Consider the following 19876-nt stretch of genomic DNA (forward strand, 5'->3'; position numbering starts at 1 on the left):
TGCTAAGGAGATCTCTGAATGTAATCTGTTTTGCAGAAGAATACTTAGAGTAGTTGTTAAGCAGTTTATCAGCCTTTGAGAAATCATAAGATTTTTCCAGCCTTGGTGATCTTAAACCATTTTTGAAATTAAACATTACACCATATAAATTATAAGTCTGCTAGCTCAATCTTCAAATATAAAGCTACAATTTCAGGAAGCCTTAATTGCAAGAATAAAACAGGTATGACATGCACATATGGCCTGAACACTTAGCCTGCTAGTTAATCTTCTCTATTTATACAGGTTTTTTTTAAAGTGTAGTTCAGTATTGTGTGTTACAGGAATTTCGCAGTGGGATATTCAGGAGTCAGTCACAAGCTGTCAAAAATTGCCATAGTCAGCAGTCCCTGCAGGAGCCAGCTTCTCTGTTTTTTCTGTTTACAGCAATAACTTATAAGAAGGAGGAGTAATTTGGTGGTTTTAAGAAAATAATTATTTTAATGGTTCTGCCCTTCTTCTGAGCTGCAGTTCTACTTTCTTCCCATCTCACTTCTGCCACCAGAGGCCTTGGGTGGGGCACATGTCCATGCCCACTCTTCCAGCACTACCTGCTTTTTGCAGGCACAGGGAGATGATAAAATGGTTTGGGATGGAAGGGAACTTAAATCTCATCGAATTCCAACCTGCTGCCACAGTCAGAGGCACCTTCCATTAGACCAGGTCACTCCAAGTCCCATCCAAACTGGCCTGGGACACTTCCAGGGATGGGGCAGCCACAACTTCCCTGGGCAACCTGTGCCATGGCACTGCCACCCTCACAGAGGACAATTTCTTCCTTGCACCCTTACAGCCTGTCATGTGCCACGATTTTTATGAACATTAAGTTCAGCATTTTCCTTAATTGTCCTTGTTTTGAAACATTTGGTAGAAGGCAACTTCTTGCTCTGGATATAAACCATTTCTGGCTAAGAAACATGCAGTATATATTTGTGAGATTGTTGAGTATCTTGAAGCTGTGCTAAATATATATTATCCTTTTTCTTTGTTGCACATGTTTTGTTCTCAGTCCGTTTCTGTGTTCCTGTAGGTCTTTAACAGTGCTGCTCCAGCTTTTTTTTTTTTACCTCTCTGGCTTAACAGCTGCAGGAAACTGCTCCTGATCAGAGAAAGAGAGCAGGGATAGGGAAATATGTATATACACCAGAGGCCTCAAAATTGCCTCTCTGTGTGCCTGCAAGTCCTGTTCTTTCAACAGCATATTAAATCTATTGCAATGTCATGTTGCCCCTGTCCTGAAGCTCCAAAGCTTAATGAATTCATAGGATGCAGTCAGCCAGGAATTTTGTTATCCAAATTTAAAACCCATGTGGATAAAACCAGATGAGAGATCCCATCGTGCATCACTGTTTTGGGACAGAGTTTTCTTTTTCACTCTCAATGCAGGTGTGAGTTATCTGTGTCTGTGCTCATGCACCAGCCTAAGTGTGGCTGGACATGTTGTTGCTTGAGCAAGGTTGGACTCTGGTCTAGTGATTAATTTATTATTTTGTTTTGACTTTTTATGTTCAAATTTAATTCTGTTTGCTCCCAGCTTATTTAGGATGCTATATGTGGGATGATGCTGACTTTTCTAATACCTGATGTAGCACAGAAAATCCCTGAGTTTTTTCCTTGTTATATAATCCTTGCAAAAGTACAGATCTGTCCCACCCATCAATAAAATCCTTGGTTTTTGAAGTTCAAGTTCTGTTAAATCAGCTTTGGGATCAGCTACTGCTTTGTACCTAACTATGAGATAAACTCAAATTTGGAAATTTGAAAATCTGAATTTCCTGCATGGTCTCATTCAGTCGCCTGCTGAACTGATTGACAGTATGGATTGCTTCAAACTTTTAAATATCTTTTATTAGCCACTTATTTCAGCTTTTGTCTCAAAATAATCTAGGTTTGCCGGTTTTTTTTACCAGCATGACAGTCTGTGGTAAGAAATTGAGTAAGAAGAAAACAAAGCACAGTCAACATACCCAGCCAGGACAAATATTTGTGGTGCAATCTCATTAAAAGGCCCACTTTTTCTCATTTCACAGATGCACTTTCTTCTGTGTTCTTGGAAAATTAGTTAAAGTCATCCATGTTCCAAATCAAGTTTCATGTGCACTGGAAATTCAAAGTGTAATGCAGGCTAGTTGCATTTTCACTTAATCTGGCTCTGTATTTATTTTAAAACTCACCAGTTGAGTGAGGCTCAACACACTCCGTCTGCATTTAAATTAATTTAGAAAGATTGGCCACTTTATTGTGAGAAAGGGCTTGTTTACTTGAGTTAAAAAGTTAATTCTTTGTGATAACACATACAAGTCCTGGCCCTGGGACTCATTCACTGAGTGTTTGACTGGAGAAGTGAAATCCGCTTTGTTGCAAAGCAACACGTTTCACTGAGGCAAAAATTCCATTTCTGTTAAATCGTTTTCCAATTTTCAGGATAATGATGTGTTTAATTTACCATAAAACATGGTAAACTGCCTGCAGGATGAGTCTTGATTAGTCATTTAGATTCATTTTATTTAATTTTAATCCCTCTTTTTTTATTTTTTTTTTATTTTAGTGAAATGTATATGTGGGTTTTTTGCTTAAGTTTATTGTTTGTTTTCTAGCACGTGATTTTGATATTTTAATGCTGGCAAAAACTTCTGAGTTCCTGGTTTCTGAAAAGAATGATAGTTTTACTATCTGCTGTGCTAAGCATGGTGCAGACAGGACCTAGAAACCATTAAGGCTTCAAACAATATGTGGATGGTGTGCTGGACACATTCTCCTATTTCTAATTTTTGCTGTGAGCCAAACAGCACCACGCAGCCGAGATAATTTCCAACAGCATAATCTTTTCCTGAGCTTTCTTGAAGAACCTAAATGGCTTTGCAACTTTCCTTTCATGGCTTTTTCGTGCTGCTCCAGTGCACTAAGTGCTCTCATCATTCCCCAGTCACCCAGATGTGGTGCGGAGAGATGAACACATACCAGAGCAGACGCTGCCATGTGTTGGGAGATTCCAGGGAGCCCAAAGAGCTCACCTGCCCCATTCCCAGAACAAGGGACAAGCACATGGCACTCCCCTCTTCCAAGGGTGCATGGATAGAGCAAGGCAAAAGGGAAAGCAGTCTTCAGGTGCATCCCTGGTGGGTGACTTTGTGTCTTTGAAGCATCAGCGCAGGTTAGGGCAGTGAGTGGCTTAGGATGAGTTCATACAGAAAGGTGTGTTGATCTCTCTTTGCTGGTTATCCAGCATTTGAAAAGTTGAGATTGTCAGGTTAAATGGTATTTCTCCCCACTGCCACCGTGCTGCATTTCATTTCCTTTCATCTTACTTGCATTACTGCACTGAGCCAATATTTCTCATCCCACCTCTCCTGGACAGGTAGAGTAAAAAAATTGAGAGCGCCTGTTGCAACTTTAAAGGTAAAACATTGCAAACATCATCATATTTTTTTTTGTGGTGATCAGCCTCAAGCAAGCATGGGTGGGTGAATGGAGCAGAAAATCTGCTGGTAATTCTTTGCCAGTCCCACCTTGCAGCTGCCTGTCTGCCCCACATTCCACACTGCTGTTCCTTCATGTTGCTTCCCCCAGTGTCCCGTGCAGAGAGGGGAGCCACAGCCCAGGGCTGGCCCAGCCCAAGGTGGCCTCTCATAACCTCTCTGTAACTCATCCCTCACCACTGGCCTCCGAGGAGCAGGCTCCCAAGGTCTGCTCCTTCTCTTCATCCCCAGACACATGTTTACTTGCAGATGTAAGCGAAAAAGCTGAAATTTTTGGAAGGACATCCGTGGGAAGCATTTTCCCCCCCTGAACCCAGCGTTACTATTTTGACACTATCCCAGGTTAATCTCTGTTTCAACAATGACGTGTGTGGACGTTTGGGGGACTGTCTGCTTAGTGTATATGTACAGCTGCCACCTAGAAAGTAAACTGTGCAGCTCATAGAAACAGACCTCAGCACACAGAGATGGGAAATTCACAATTATAATGACAATAATATATGAATGGCACCATCTTATAAATTTTAAAGATTTGATACTCACTGAACGGGAACAGCCAATTCAATCTCTCCCATTCAGCTCACACAGTCAATTTTATGATCTCTCATTATTCATCATTTGGTTCCTTCACTCCTCCATCCTCCTAGAAAACTTTTTTTCCAGCATGGATATTCTAGGACTCTGTGAGACATAGCATTTTGGGATTTGAAAAAAAACCCTACTAGTTGTATAACACTAGAGAAATGTTCTAAGTGAGGAGTGACAAATAAATACTTGCTGCTTCTGCTGAAAAATAGTTCAGGCTATTGTGAAAAATCATAGAAATTTTTAATGCAAGTTCACTAAGGGAGAAGTGTATGTTTCTTTGTGGCTTTATCCCTCAGGGCTGTTTTTAAAAGTACTCAGAGGCTTGTGTGGCTGTGTACAGCAATTTTAGATAGGTTGTAACATGTCTGGTTTATTAAGAATGGTTTGGGGTCATCTTGTGTGTTTGGCTAATATTGCAGAATTTACACTAAATTTATTGCACTTATTTATGCAAAATATTAAAAGCAGTTTGAATAAAATAGGGGTGATGCTCTACCATAATAAGCATTAACTGACTTGGGGAAGATTTGCTATTGAAGCAAAAGTAAGAAATCTGGGAACTCAGCCTGACCATGGAAACTACTTCTCTCACCACAAATATGACATGTACATTTTATGAAACCTGCTTATTACCAAGGGCCAAATTCTGTGGTCCTTATGCAAGCACAGCTTTCACTGGAAGTTCACTGAGGACGGTAGAATTTGGCCCCGAGCTATTTCTTTTCCATATGAAATTACTTCATTTGTAATTTCCTCTTCTTATATTTCTCAGTAACTGCAGAAATGTGAGCTAGTCATTTAATTTCAACTGAGTAAAAGCTTTGAGGACTCTCTGTGAAATTGCAACTTTGTCTTTCGGTGTAATAGAAGAAAGGAGTAAATTTGTGGACGTGATATTTTACTTAGAGGAAGAAAAACATATCTGGATAGCTACACAGACAGGAAACCAATGTAAATACGTGAGTTTTTCCATCCAAGTAAGATGAGAAAGGTTTGGGGTTTTGAACCAAGGAGCAGTGACTTGGGATGTTACAAACAGCTGAATTAATATGGGACTTCTGGGATGTCTCTGTGAGCACTCTGCAGCCACAAGCTAACGTTGATGAGGTCTGGGTTACTTATGTTACCCCAGCTAATTTTGTTGGTGTGGTGCTCAGCCTTGGCTGGTATAGTCCCTTCACTGAGGCTGACACAAATGAGCCCACACTGCGCTGCGTGGTGCCTCTCAGACACTTCCATGCAGGAAGGGGAATTGGAGAGTAAGGGATTGGGGCATGAGGCAAAGGTTGGGATCTAAAGGCGCTGCCACCGCTGTTCATTTTTGTGACTAAACCCACGGTGTGAATCTTCTGGCCTTGGCTTTGTCTTAGCGAATACATTTGAAACAGCAAGTTTGAGTTTTTAGCTGTGAGCTAGCTTTCTTTTCCAAGCTGAATTGCATTACTGATGCTCTTTGAATGTGACTTACCCAAGATTAATTTCTGAATTATATATAAATTGTTTAATCAGCTGCGAAACTTTACAACTTTCAACCTTTCATTTCATTAGCTGCGAGATGAATGTCAATAAAATGCGCTTGGAAGGCCAGAGCTTGATGACACACGCGGCAAACGCCGCTGAGGACTCTCTTTCGTTTAATGCAGTAATAATAAACACTTCACAGGCAATATTTCAGCAATCAAGAACACTTTTGCAGGCTTTTCTATCTATATGTGTTTGGCTAAATGACAAAAACGTGAGTTAAAAAAAAAAAAGAAAAAGCTAAAAAATGAGTCAGACTTATTGCTTTAATGTAACCTTCCTGGCTGAAAGCGTATTAATTGGCAGGGTGAATTACCTCAGAGCAGAGCAGAGAAAGGCCTCTATTGTGTGATGTGAAACCTATACTCCTTTGGCTTGCACGTTCTTTCCTCGGCATAGTGATCCTTCCCCTCTGATCAGCAGCCTCCAAACCCAGCCTTGCGAGATTTATAACACCTTTCAATTGGAAGCTCTGTCATTCAGCGCATTTGGGCATTAAACCACGTTACTGCAAAGCACTTTGTGGTGAAAAATCTTCCTTCCCTTGCTGAGGCTGCTCCCAGTTTCTTCCCGCCTTGCTTCTTCAGCCTTCAAGGGTTAACGTGGGAAAACGGTTGTTATTTCTCCTTTTATATAAGAACTTTGTGTTTGGAGCCCTTGCCAGGAGCAGATGAGACCCAAGAGCAGAGCCTGCCTCCTTCCCAGCCCTGAGCTCCAGCAATAACCTTGGATAGCAGTGACCCAATCATCTGCCGGGCTGGAAGGACTGGGGCGGTCACGCGGGGCGGTCTGTGTTCCATCAAGTGACAGCTCCGTGTAATATGCCTGCCTCACGGCAAGGACTCCACCAGTCTCTGGCCCAAAGCATTTCATTATCCTCGCTCTTTTCCAGTCCAGCAAACGCTGAATTGTTGTACCTGAGATGGAAGGGGAAAGCCATGCAGTCTTGGGTAAAACAGGCATGGTTATCATCTGTCTTTGGAGTAAAAGGGGCCATAACTTAAGTGTTTTATGCTCTGCTATCACTTCTTCCTTCTCCTTCTTATCTCTTCAAAGAAGGGAATGATCCCTTTTTTCCAGGGGAAGAATTTGGTCAGCAGAAGATGTCTTGCTGATTCTTGGCTGAAAAGAAGTATAATGAATGGACTGACAAAACTAACATGAACTTGTAAAAGTCTTCATTGTCTTTTTTTGGAATTGACAAAGGAAAAGCTTAAGAGGACAAATACTGAGAGATTGCACATGAATAAACATGCTATTTCATGCTTGTTGCTACTCATCAGAGTTAAGTTTAGAATAAGAAGGAGGATTAAAGCCCTGGGTTAAATAAGTTCAGTCTGATTTCCCGTAAGCCAGTATCCCGTTGGAGCGAGCATTATTTTCTGCTATAGATGGTTGCTTCTGCAGAGAGAATGAGTCTGAACAGGGCTGGAGACTCATTGCAACCTTCTCACCCGCTCCCAGAAGGTCTCCCCAGGTCAGGGGTGTGACCGGCAGTGGAAAAGCCACACGGAAAGCTTGGGTTTTGCCTCTGTTTCCACTCTATTTGTTCTGCGGATGAATAAATTGAGGGCTGGAGTCTTCACGTCTGTCAGCGTGCCACCTTTGAAGGTCTTCTCACAGAGACATAGGAAAGTCAACCACATCTTCAAATTGGTCCTAATTGTTACAGGAAGGCTTTCTGAGCAGTTCCAAGACCGTCTTTTTCCACTGAGCTTGTGTTACCAAATATTTCTGGAATTAGATGAAGCAAGAAAAATAAGAGCTTTTTTTTTTTTTTTTGTGTTTCACAACTTGTACGTTATGTCAAGATGACTTTGAAACAAACCTGACCCTGTCCTCTCTGTTGAGCTGGCTTTCTTGCTCTGTGAACTGTGACATGCTCAAGCGCTCGGCTCTAAATCGGGGCTGGCAGAACTCCGATTAGAGTGCTGGTGTTTGTAACCTCTAGCACTTCGTATCCCCCTCTTTCCCTCAGGATCTCCTGCCCTCACTGGCACTGGAACCATTGCTGTCACAGTGGATGATGTCAATGACAATGTCCCCACGTTCGCCTTTAACATGTATTTTGCCACTGTTCCGGAGGATGCTCCCACGGGGACAGATATTTTGCTCGTAAACTCCTCGGATGCTGATGCTTCTACAAATGCTGTCATTAGGTAGGTCGATTACTGTTGCTCCGTGTAATACTGCCTCATGTCTTGCCTGAAGGTTTCTTTTTCCCCAGTGTCCATCACCAGCATGCCTCAAAGCTGTAAGACAAAATAGAACGGCTTTGTGTGTGTAACTAAATTACTTGGGTGAATCTGTCTTTTTGTTGTTTATAGGCTTTGAGGACAAATAGAGTTGTGGAGTTATTTTGAGTGAAAAGAAAACCAGTTTAATTTGCACCCGCACCCACTACCTGCCTTGCTGCTGCATTCACACCCTTCCATGCAGTGAGCAATTTTCACTGAAAGCAAATGTGCTCCTTGAGTAAAGCTTTGGTCAATTAAAGTTCTCCGTTTGGCATGAAAATTACCCAAGGAAATGCATATTCCAAGGAAAAGCTTATTCCATTCAGAAAACCAGTAAAAAGTTGGAATTTGGCATTTTTGCACTCCATGCCAAAGGGTTTGCAGGGCTCAGTTGATGGAACACGGGCCATTCCCAGTTCCACAGACAAGAGGAATGAAGATGCTGAGTGGCAGTGACAAGCTGAAGATTATGCACTGAGGACAGATACATTGCAAATGGAATGCAAAGCAAATTTCCATTAGTCCCTAATCTTACCACATTTAACTATTGTGGCTGCAAACATCACTGTTTCCAAACTCACAAGGCAGGATAGAAAAGCAGCTTCCTTATTTACCTTTGTTAATTCACCTCAGTTCCTTCTTCAAGGAGCTTAAGAATACCACTGTGTCACTTTCTTTTAAAGGAAGTAAAATAAAACAGAACTATGTTATGGCAAAGCAATGTCTATAAAATATTGAAATATTTTCTTTCCACCTAGCTACAAGCCAAAAATAGAAGCTTGACATTTACACATCTTTAGATATTTGAAAATAATCCAAAGTTGCCATTTATTAAATTGTGAAACAATGAAGGTTTTAATTCTGTTCACTCATAATCTAAGAAACTATTTCTGGCAAGCTCCTTTATAAAAAAAAGAATTCCATGCAAAGCAGGAATGACTGTAATAATTGTGTCCCGTAATCAGAAATTATCAGGGTGCTCTTGGATTTCTCTAGTGTGGTTAAATTGCTTTAATATCTCTGCCATTAGTCTTTGTCATTCACTCAGTACTGCACCATGGAATTGGTTGATAAAAATATTTTTTCCCTTCATAAGTAGTTATTAAAACATTGTTTTCAGGTTTTGTTTTACACTCTTTAGGCTCAGGAACAGGCTTTGTTTTTCTTGGACAGAACTTTTCCAGATTCAGCATTTAAAGTAGATCTTAAAGTATGACTGGTATTACAAAACTGGTGAAAGCCAGAAGGACCAGAATATGTAGGGTTGTCTTGTCAGAGGTGCTGAGCACTCAGAACTCCTTTTCAGTCTTGTAAGAGTCAGTTCAAAATCCAACCTTTGCTGTCCAAAAGGGGCATTTAAAATCCTTGGCTAACATTTTCACGTAAAGTGAAAAAATGTGCTGTGTTTTGAAAGAAGTGTTTAATCCTCTGCAAAACTGTCACCTGTCCATACGTGCCAACTCTTGTTCTCTTGTTTCTGGTGAGAACCTGTGAAGTCATTAAAGGAGGGCGATGGGGTTGTAAATGGCAATGCACACTTGATCTGTCCCATTAAAGACAGCAGATATAAGAGTCAAGAGGCCAGATTTTAACTGTTTGGATCAAACTCCTTTTACACCATTTGCCATCATTAGAGTTTCAAAGGTTTTTTGGTTTTGGTTTTGTTTAGCATTTTTTTGGGTTGCATTTAGATTTTTCGCAGTTACCTTGAAACACATGTATGCTGTCCAGTTGGTTTGCATGCAGATACAATTCAGAATATCTTACAACAAATGTAACATGTCTTTATTACTTCCTTTTTTAAAAAAAATATAAATGCAATGTTATCTTTCCAGTGCTAACATGTGAGCCATGTATATGTGTGAACACATTAGAGAAAGTTTCTGTCTCTGCAATACCCCACTCAGGGTTAAAACACTGCAAATCACAGATGAAGTGTGCCTGGTGCTGCTGTTTAGGGAGATTTAAGTGGTGCTTTAGGCTTTGTGCACATTCTTTCTATTCTAGGTGCACATTGCTATGGCTGGAGAATAATTGCATATGGCCATCACATTATATCATAATTAAGCAATTAAAGTATGCTTGTGGCATTGTGTAGAGATTAATGACTGAGCAGGAGAAGTTGCCACAGCTTATTACACAGGCTGGCTCTCAACCCTCTCAGTGCAGCTTCTGGGCTGTGTTATTACTGCTGTCATAACCTGTTCTGGTCTTAAAGAGGTGAAGATAGGAATATTAATCTCTTTCATTAAAGCCACTTTATTCTGAATCTTTCATAGAAACATACCTCAGAAAAGCTGCTGCTGTGCTCTAGCAGAGGAGCAATGCTAACCACAGCTGTGTTGGGCTATGATATTGAATATGAGAATTGTGCATCTAAGCCAGTTTTTGTTTCCATTGTTTTCTCAAAAATCCATTATCTGAATTATTAACAAAGGTATTATTAGCCAAGTACCTTTAAAAATGCATCTTTGAGATTCATTCTGTATGAACACAAGCTGGATAGGCATTCCAAGAGAAGGGACAGACTTCCAGGGTGGTAGGAAGCCAGAGGTGGCCTCTTACAAGGCGCCTGCAGTGAACACACGTCAATTCTTACCAGATCACATGGGGATGTGTCCACACATTTGTACACCCACCGAGGGTCAAACTCTGGTCCCAGCTAGTCTCTGTTAACAGAGCTCTGTGCTTACTAATTTGCTATGAGCTACTATAAATTAACATTGAAATCCTGAATAGCAAAACTTAGCATCAGGAAACAATATGGATATTAAATGTTCATTTTATTTTGTAAAACTGTCATTGTTTTATTTCGAAAACCAGAACTTCTTCTAATTATATTCTGTAGGTTCAGTTAAGGGGTACATCAGTGTTTTGGAGTAACAGTTAATGCACAAGCCCAGGGAAATCAGCACTACAGGATGCCTCTGGTAGGCAGTTTTGAGAGTATGTCCATTGGTATCTTCAGACATCCAAAGGCTCAGTCAGCTCACGATATTAGAAATCTGTGTTAAACAGCTATGCTTGGAAATCCCCAGAAGTGTCATTTATGACAGGCCTTGAAATTTGAAAAAGTAAAGCAGTGAAGACAGATGGAGAGTTGGAAGAAAATCTGTCTGTATTGATACCCATCAGCATGGTGGTCTGAAGAGCATAGGAAATGGTTATTATCTTAAGGCAGCAGGCTGCCTTTGGAAATACTAATCCAATTTTCCTTCCTTGCTTTTCCTCTCAAACAGCTACAGGCTTATGGGCGGTAATTCACAGTTCACCATCAACCCTTCTACGGGACAGATCATCACCAGCGCTCTCCTCGATCGAGAGGCCAGGGAGAACTACACCCTGGTGGTGGTGGCCAGCGATGGAGGCTTCCCCAGGGCTCTCTCCAGCTCCACCAGCGTGCTCGTGTCCGTGGCCGATGTGAACGACAACCCGCCCAAATTCCAGCACCACCCCTACGTCACCCACGTCCCATCGCCCACCACTTCAGGTAACCTGATCACCAGCACTGCTTGGGATAAGAGCACTTCCATAAACAGAGACTCATGGAATGGTTTAGGTTGGAAGGGACCTTAAAGATTATCTAGTGGCAACCCACCTGCCATGGGCAGGGTCATCTTCCACTAAATCTGATTGCTCAAAGTCCCGTCTCAACCTGGGCTTGATCGCTTCCAGGGGTGGGCATTCACAGCTTCTCTGGGCAACATCTTAAAGAAATGCAAAGCTGTGCCACCAGAAGTGTTCCTGAGATGTTCCTCTGCAGCAGTTTGCCTGGTATTATCTGCACTGGGAATTAGGAATAACAAAGCTAGGTTTTTTCTATCGTGTTCCTCCCATCCAAATTCAATTATGTTCCTGTAGTTATGTAAAGTAGACATACTGTAAATGATCGCCCACTCAAAAAGTTATTATTTTGCCGGGGTTAGGAAGACAATGGCCTGTTTTATTTCTGAAAGTCTCCTCTGAGCAATTCCTAAAGAGGATTTTGACAACATCTTCCAAAAATGCTGTGTCTGTGTCAGATGTTAATTATGTTGCCTTTCCTTGAGCCAAGTGGTGAAGTAAAATAAAATAAAAGTAATCAAGCAGCAATCTTCCTTTTGTGGAGCCTACGCCCAAATTAAAGTTACTTCACTCAGCACAGGAGGTAATTTCTGGTTCAATTCATGTTCCATGTTTTTACATACATACACGTACATGGATATGTGATGCCTACAGAGAGGATTCCATGATGAATGGTTTACAAAATAAATTTTCTTTTAACAGAATAAAAAGCTTATTTCCATGGCTTGGATTTTGTCTCTTAATTTTAAACAATTGCAAATACTTCTTTTTATGGAAGAATGAATATGTTTACAGTTCTTCTCTGTTTCCAGAATAACATTATGAAATTGTTTTATTATTGCATTGGTGAAACTTCATGTAATCTGACTAGTGCCTTTGTTTGGTTGTTTTTGGGGTGTTTCTTTAAATTCTTCTCACGAGGAGTAGACCTGATGTTTTCTGGCAGTATCTTTTGGGGTGCTTTTTGTATGAAATCCCTTATAACCAGAAACCTAAGCTATGTTTATTCTGTTTTTAACTTGGCAAAAATCTAGGGATGTATCCACTTTTCTTATTTACAACTTTCATTTCTTTTTGGCATTTTTAAATCGAGTTTAAAGAGGGGAATCAGTAATAATATTAATATTATAATTTGAGTAACTGAAGCACAAAATCTTTATTTCTTCCTGTCCCATTTCTCACAGGGGTTTGAATACTGTTCTTGTCTAAATATTCCTGCCCCTGGAGTACAAATCGCTGCACATGACAAATAGTGACATGAAGTATAGTTTTAAGGGATGCTGTCAAAGTCATTCCTGCCTGTAAATGATTTTCCCTTAAGAGGTTGAAAACAGCATGATTTTTATACAAAACTGGGCATTTCCTAAATTTTTGTAACAGTAAAACATCAAAAGTGTTCTGCAAATTGGTTGGACAGTGTCAAAATTGAAAGACATTACATCTGTAAAGTCTGGTGAGGAAGAATACCCTGGGTTCTCCTTGAAAGTGGGCAAATGTAGAGGATAGTGCAAATGGTGCCCATACAGTCAAGCTTGTTGTGAAGCACAAATTCAAAAGATTTATGTTCTGAAAAGACTGAAAAGTCTGAGTGTAATCATGTTATTGAACTAGTGTGCAGTAGTTTTGTATTTCTGTTTTAACGGTGTGTTTTTAAAAATGCAGTCCTCTTAGTTACTGTCCTTGGAATACTCTTAGAAAATTAGAAGTAAGAGGCCAGTGGGGAGAAAGGAGCAGCACCTGGGGAATAGGAAGAGAAGGGATTGCAGGGGATGATGGTGTAGGGTAAATGTCTGTGGATGCTGCCTGTTCACTTATGTAACCTTAACAGTCCTTGAATTCCAGGGTGAAGTTTATTCATGGATAAATAGGCTAAGAGTAATTCTAAAAATTGAAATAGCATTCAATCTTGCTGGGTTTTTGGTTTTTATTGTGTGAATGTTCTAGAAGCAGGATGCTAGGCCTCCAAAAAGCTGCAGGTCTGTTTCCCAGTTCATGAGATCTGTACGTCCATCACTCTGACTGCAGTGTCCTATTTTTCAACTCAACATTTTTTGGCTCTGTGTGTGTCTTGTGGACTCACAGACTCGCCTGCCCTTTGCTGAACTCACTTTTTTTGTGAAAAAAGCAGTTCGTTTTCAGGGCAGTTTGAGGAAGAGCGTGCTGCTCCTGCATGTGCTTCCTAGTGGAAGGCTGGCATCGTGTTTCTCACAGTCAGTACATTCATGAAGGGACTGACCTAGCTTTGTTCTCCATTTCAGGCTCATTCGTGTTTGCTGTGACTGTCACCGACGCAGATGCTGGCTCCAATGCCGAGCTCCATTATTCCCTCGTGGGGAAGAACTCTGAGAAATTCCACATTGATCCAGCAAGGGGGGCAATCCTGGCTGCAAAACCACTGGCGGGAGAGTCCGAAGTCACCATTTCTGTTCACGTGAGGGATGGCGGCCGGTACCCCAAGACAGACTCTACCACCGTCACCGTGAGGTTTGTGGACAAAGCCAAATTTCCTCGTGTTCAGGCGGAGCAGGAGACCTTCACGTTCCCTGAAAATCAAGCAGTTGGGACACTTGTCACCACCATCTCTGGATCTTCAGCCAGAGGAGGCTCCTTGTCCTATTACATCGCCAGCGGTAACCTGGGCAGCACCTTCCTGGTGGACCAGGTGACAGGACAGCTTTCTGTCGGGCGGGCTTTAGATTTCGAAGCCGTACAGAAATACGTGGTGTGGATTGAGGCCAGAGACACGGGCTTCCCCCCCTTTTCCTCATACAAGAAGTTGGAAGTATCGGTGATTGATGTCAACGATAACGTGCCAGAGTTTGAGCAAGATCCTTTCATTGCGGAAATAGCGGAGAACCTGTCCCCACGGAAGATACTGACGGTGGCTGCTGTCGACAGAGACAGTGGTCTAAATGGACAGCTAAATTATGAAATAATTGAGGGCAATACCGAGAACAGTTTCAGTATCAGTCGAGCCACTGGTGAGATCAGAAGTGTCCGGCCCTTGGACAGGGAGAAACTGTCTCAGTACACACTAACCATAAAAGCTTCAGATAAAGGCACTCCGCTCCAGAGCACGACTGTCAAAGTTATCATTAATATTTTAGACGAAAATGACAATGCTCCGAGGTTTTCACAGATATTCAGTGCTTCTGTGCCTGAAAATGCACCTCTGGGTTTTACAGTGACGCGAGTCACAACATCAGATGAGGACATTGGGGTGAATGCCGTCAGCAGGTACTCCATAAGGGATACGAGTCTCCCGTTTACCATCAACCCCAGCACCGGGGACATCACCATCAGCAGACCACTGAACAGGGAGGACACCGACCGCTACAGAATCAGGGTCTCTGCACATGACTCGGGCTGGACGGTGAGCACAGATGTCACCATATTTGTCACAGATGTCAATGACAATGCCCCACGGTTTACAAAACCGTCCTATTACCTGGAGTGTCCCGAGCTTCCTGGCATTGGGCTAAAGGTCACCCAGGTGTCAGCCACCGATCCAGATGAAGGGTCCAATGGCCAAGTCTTCTACTTCATAAAATCCCAGTCCGAGTTCTTCCGCATTAACGCCACCACTGGAGAGATTTTCAACAAGCAGTACTTGAGGTACCAAAACTCCAGCGGTTCCAGCAATGTCAACATCAACAGGCACAGCTTCATCGTGACATCATCAGACCGGGGCAGTCCCCCGTTAGTGAGTGAGACCACCGTCACCATAAACATAGTAGACAGCAATGACAACGCTCCGCTCTTCCTCGCTCCTAAATATTTCACTCCTGTTACTAAGAATGTGAGGGTTGGCACAAATTTAATTAAAGTTACTGCCGTGGATGACAAGGACTTTGGCTTGAATTCTGAAGTGGAGTACTTCATTTCTGATGAAGGCAAAACTAATAAATTCAGACTGGACAGGAGTACAGGCTGGATTTCTGTGTCATCTTCACTAATGGCTGATTTGAACAAAAACTTCCTGTTTAACGTGAAAGCCAAGGACAAGGGTAATCCCCCACTCTCATCCGAGGTAGCTGTTGAAATAGTGGTGACAGAAGAAAATTACCACACACCTGAGTTTTCCCAGAGCCGCATGAGCGTTACTATCCCGGAGAGCTACTCTGTTGGAACAGTGGTCAGGACGGTTTCAGCACGAGACAGAGATGCTGCCATGAACGGATTAATCAGCTACAATATTTCCTCTGGAAATGAAGCTGGAATCTTTGCTATTAATACAACCACCGGTACACTGACACTAGCCAAAACACTGGATTTTGAGTTACACCAAAAGCACGAGCTGGTTGTTACCGCCACGGATGGAGGATGGGTGTCCCGAACAGGCTACTGCAGCGTCACTGTTAATGTCATTGATGTCAATGATAACTCCCCAGCGTTCAGCCCTGAGGAGTACTTTCCCACCGTGTTAGAAAACGCCCCCAGTGGGACAACTGTAATTTGTTTAAACGCCACTGATGCTGACTCTGGATCTAACGCTGTGATTGCGTATGCCATCCAGTCCTCAGACAGCGACCTCTTTGTCATTGACCCCAACACGGGAACCATCACCACCCAGGGATTCCTAGATTATGAAACAAAGCAGAGTTACCATTTAACGGTAAAGGCTTTTAATGTTCCAGATGAAGAGAGGTGCAGCTTTGCTACTGTCAACATCCAGTTAGAAGGGACAAATGAGTATGTGCCCCGTTTTGTGTCCAAGCTTTATTATTTTGAGGTTTCAGAGGCAGCCTCCAAAGGTACTGTTGTAGGTGAAGTTTTTGCAAGTGATCGTGATATGGGAATTGATGGAGAAGTCCACTACCTCATCTTTGGCAACAGCAGAAAGAAGGGCTTCCAGATAGATGAGAAAAGTGGCCAGATCTACGTTTCAGGACCTCTTGACAGAGAAAAAGAAGAACGAATCTCTTTGAAAGTCCTTGCAAAAAATTTGGGGAGCATTCGTGGTGCAGATATAGATGAAGTAACTGTTAATATCACAGTCCTGGATGCCAACGATCCTCCTGTCTTTACCTTGGGAACCTACAATATACGGATCAGTGAGGGTGTTCCTCCAGGCACCCATGTCACGTTTGTCAGTGCCTTTGATTCAGATTCTGTCCCCAGCTGGAGCAGGTTTTCCTATTTCATCGGGTCTGGCAACGAGAACAGCGCCTTTTCCATCAACCCACAGACGGGACAGGTGACAGTCACTGCAGAGCTGGATCGAGAAACGCTGCCTGTCTACAACCTGTCCGTGCTGGCCATCGATTCGGGAACGCCGTCTGCGACAGGAAGTGCCTCTCTGTTGGTAACTTTGGAAGATATCAACGACAATGGCCCTACCTTGTCCACCAGCCAAGGAGAAGTCCTGGAGAACAACCGCGCAGGAACTCTGGTGATGACGCTTCAGTCATCAGATCCCGATCTCCCTCCCAACCAAGGTCCTTTTACATATTACCTGCTCAGCACTGGCCCTGCCACCAGCTACTTCAGCCTCAGCACTGCTGGAGTCCTGACAACGACGAGGGAGATTGACAGGGAGCAAATCAGCGATTTCTACCTCTCAGTGATTACCAGAGACTCTGGCGTTCCTCAGATGTCGTCCACAGGAACTGTGCAGATCAAGGTAATAGACCAAAACGACAACCCGTCTCAGCCCAGAACAGTGGAAATCTTTGTTCATTATTATGGCAACCTCTTCCCAGGTGGAATTTTAGGCAACGTAAAGCCGCAGGATCCAGATGTGCTAGACAGCTTCCAGTGCTCCCTCACCTCAGGAGTCACCAGCCTTTTCAGCATTCCCGGGGGCACCTGTGAGCTGCACTCGCAGGCGAGGTCCACGGATGGCACGTTTGACCTGGCCGTGCTCAGCAATGATGGGCTACACGGAGCCGTCACCAGCAGCGTCCGAATTTTCTTTGCGGGCTTCAGCAACACCACCATCGACAACAGCGTCCTCCTTCGCCTGAGCACCCACAGCGTGCGGGACTTCCTGAACAACCACTACCTGCACTTCCTGCGCATCGCCAGCTCCCAGCTGACGGGGCTGGGCACGGCCATCCAGCTCTACGGGCTGTATGAGGACAGCAACCACACCTTCCTGATGGCGGCCGTCAAGCGTGGCAACAACCAGTACGTGAACCCCAGCGGGGTGGCCACCTTCTTTGAGAGCATCAAGGACGTCCTCTTCCGCCAGAGTGGGGTGCGGGTCGAGGCTGTGGACTACGACTGGTGCCTGCAGAACCCCTGCCAGAACGGAGGGAGCTGCCTGAGGAGGCTGGCGGTGAGCCCGGCCCTGAGGACCCACGAGAGCGTCCCCGTCATCATCGTGGCCAACGAGCCGCTGCGGCCCTTTGTGTGCAGGTGCCTGCCGGGCTACGACGGGAGCCTGTGCGAGACCGACATTGACGAGTGCCTCCCGTCGCCCTGCCACAACGACGGCACTTGCCACAATCTGGTGGGGGGCTTCTCCTGCAGCTGCCCCGAGGGCTTCACCGGCATGGCTTGCGAGAGGGACATCAACGAGTGCCTTTCCAACCCCTGCAAAAATGGTGCTGCCTGCCAGAACTTCCCAGGAAGCTTCAACTGCGTTTGTAAAACTGGGTACACAGGTACGCTTTTACTCCTCTATACCTTACAGTCCAGAAAAGATACTGAGTGTGGAGATGTGCCTTCTTCACCCAAGATTGTCTGAACACAAGCCTCCCCAGTAGATGAAGAGGTCATGCAAAATGAGGTGTAAATAGTGTGAAAACTCAGAAGACCGGGTGCCTGCAGTATTATTTTATTTTAGCTCTCTCTCAAGGCAAATCTTACTTACCTGATTTGCATTAGAACAGAAAGTTTTTTGCAAGAGCTATTTACATTTTTTAAATGTGTGGAAACCATTTCCAGTGCTTAAGTATGATTTTTCTGTACATGTTATTGTTATGCATATTGTGGGAGCATTTCAAGTCTGCTAGAAGTGTGCCAAGCAAGAAAATCAGCCTCTGCCCCAAATTACTTGCAGGACAGAAAACAGATGAAGGATATGGGAAAAACAAGAATTTGGGCAAAATGGTCAACCTCTCTGTTTTGTATTTTGTCCCTTTGTCATTTATTTTTTTCATTAAGCGCAGAAATGTCTGCAGCATTCCTACCCCTTCTGTGTATTTCTTCTCTGATATTTATTACACATTCAAATACAACAGCACTGTAATGCTAGAAAAGCGAGCTGGCCTTTGCTTCTGCCATGAGTAGGATATTTAAGGAAGGTCTGAGCAATTTTAACCAGTGCTTATAGCCACTTTTTATAGAAATCAGAAAAAAAAAAATCCTAACTGGAGGAGATTAGGTAAGGCTTTCAGTGCCTTTTCTAAGGAGTATTTCTGTATAGCAGAAGCCCCAGGGCAGCCCAGCTCAGCACAGCTGTTGTCCATTCTGTTGTGGGACTTGCCACCACCACAACTCACCTGTAATCCATGGAGGGATCAGGGGATCTGCTGTTCCTTTGGGTTTTTTACTTAAAGCAGATATGTGCTAGAGAGAATGGAGGAGAAAGTTAATTAATTTAAAAGTAAAGGTTTAACCAGTAAATTTAAACCACAGCTGCAGAAGTGGTTGCATATTGAGTGCAACATCAAGGATGCTGATGAGATCTTCAGCATGAACCTCACAAATACGCTCCTGAGCCTCAGGTCAGGAGCAACTGTTTTTAATTGACAAGCAGTTCTAATTAAGTTACCAATCCAGGAGCTTATTTCATGTTGTATTAGCACATCAAATTATTTTGCCAGGAGCATGGCAAAATAATTCTAGGGCACCTATGCCCTGTAACTCTTGAAGTCATTAGCACCAGAGAGTACACAGGCATGTGTTTGCTGTTGCAGTGAAGCAAAACACTTCATTAACTCTAGCAGCAAACTACAGTGTGTGCCTCTGGACTGTAATTTGAAACATTTATGAAGCATCCAGCTGATTTCTTCTGGTATTCAATCTCGCACCTTAATGCTCAACCCTTATGTCAGCTAAAAATCAAGTTCTGCATGTGACAAGTTCAAAAAAAAAGATGAGTATTTTTACTAAGAGAATGTGATGAGAGACTCTTAGAGTTTGAAGTGTTGGATTTCTTTCATGCCATGAATTAAATTTGGCATCTGATAGAAGCTTTCTTAAACTCCTTGTCAACACAAATAACCTTAAAATAGACTGCCACTGAGGCAGACATTTCTATTTGGGAGTCAGATGTTGTTTAATCAGTTGGCCATTGCAGAATCAAGAGTTATTACAGTGTCCTGAGATTAATTGATCAAGACAGAAAACAAATGGCACCAGTGTAATTAAAAGACAAAATATCTTTGGAGTTTAATATGAACAGAGCTTCTTAGATAAGATCAAAATTAACACACAGTATATTTAGACATTTTATGTCTGCAAAAGCATATTTGAAATTCTGCAAATTAAATATTCAAT

General features: G+C 42.9%; 1 protein-coding gene across 1 annotated transcript in view; it reads left to right on the forward strand.

Moving 5' to 3' along the window:
• FAT4 (FAT atypical cadherin 4) overlaps window positions 1-19876 on the forward strand; it is a 123419-nt gene that overhangs the window by 79884 nt on the left and 23659 nt on the right. The window contains exons 7-9 of the mRNA XM_058838096.1: window positions 7606-7786; window positions 11104-11354; window positions 13687-18036. Coding sequence (XP_058694079.1) covers window positions 7606-7786; window positions 11104-11354; window positions 13687-18036 — 4782 coding nt within the window. The remainder of the gene's footprint in view (window positions 1-7605; window positions 7787-11103; window positions 11355-13686; window positions 18037-19876) is intronic.

This window comes from Poecile atricapillus, chromosome 4 (genome assembly GCF_030490865.1).
Source record: "Poecile atricapillus isolate bPoeAtr1 chromosome 4, bPoeAtr1.hap1, whole genome shotgun sequence".
Lineage (NCBI taxonomy): Eukaryota > Metazoa > Chordata > Aves > Passeriformes > Paridae > Poecile > Poecile atricapillus.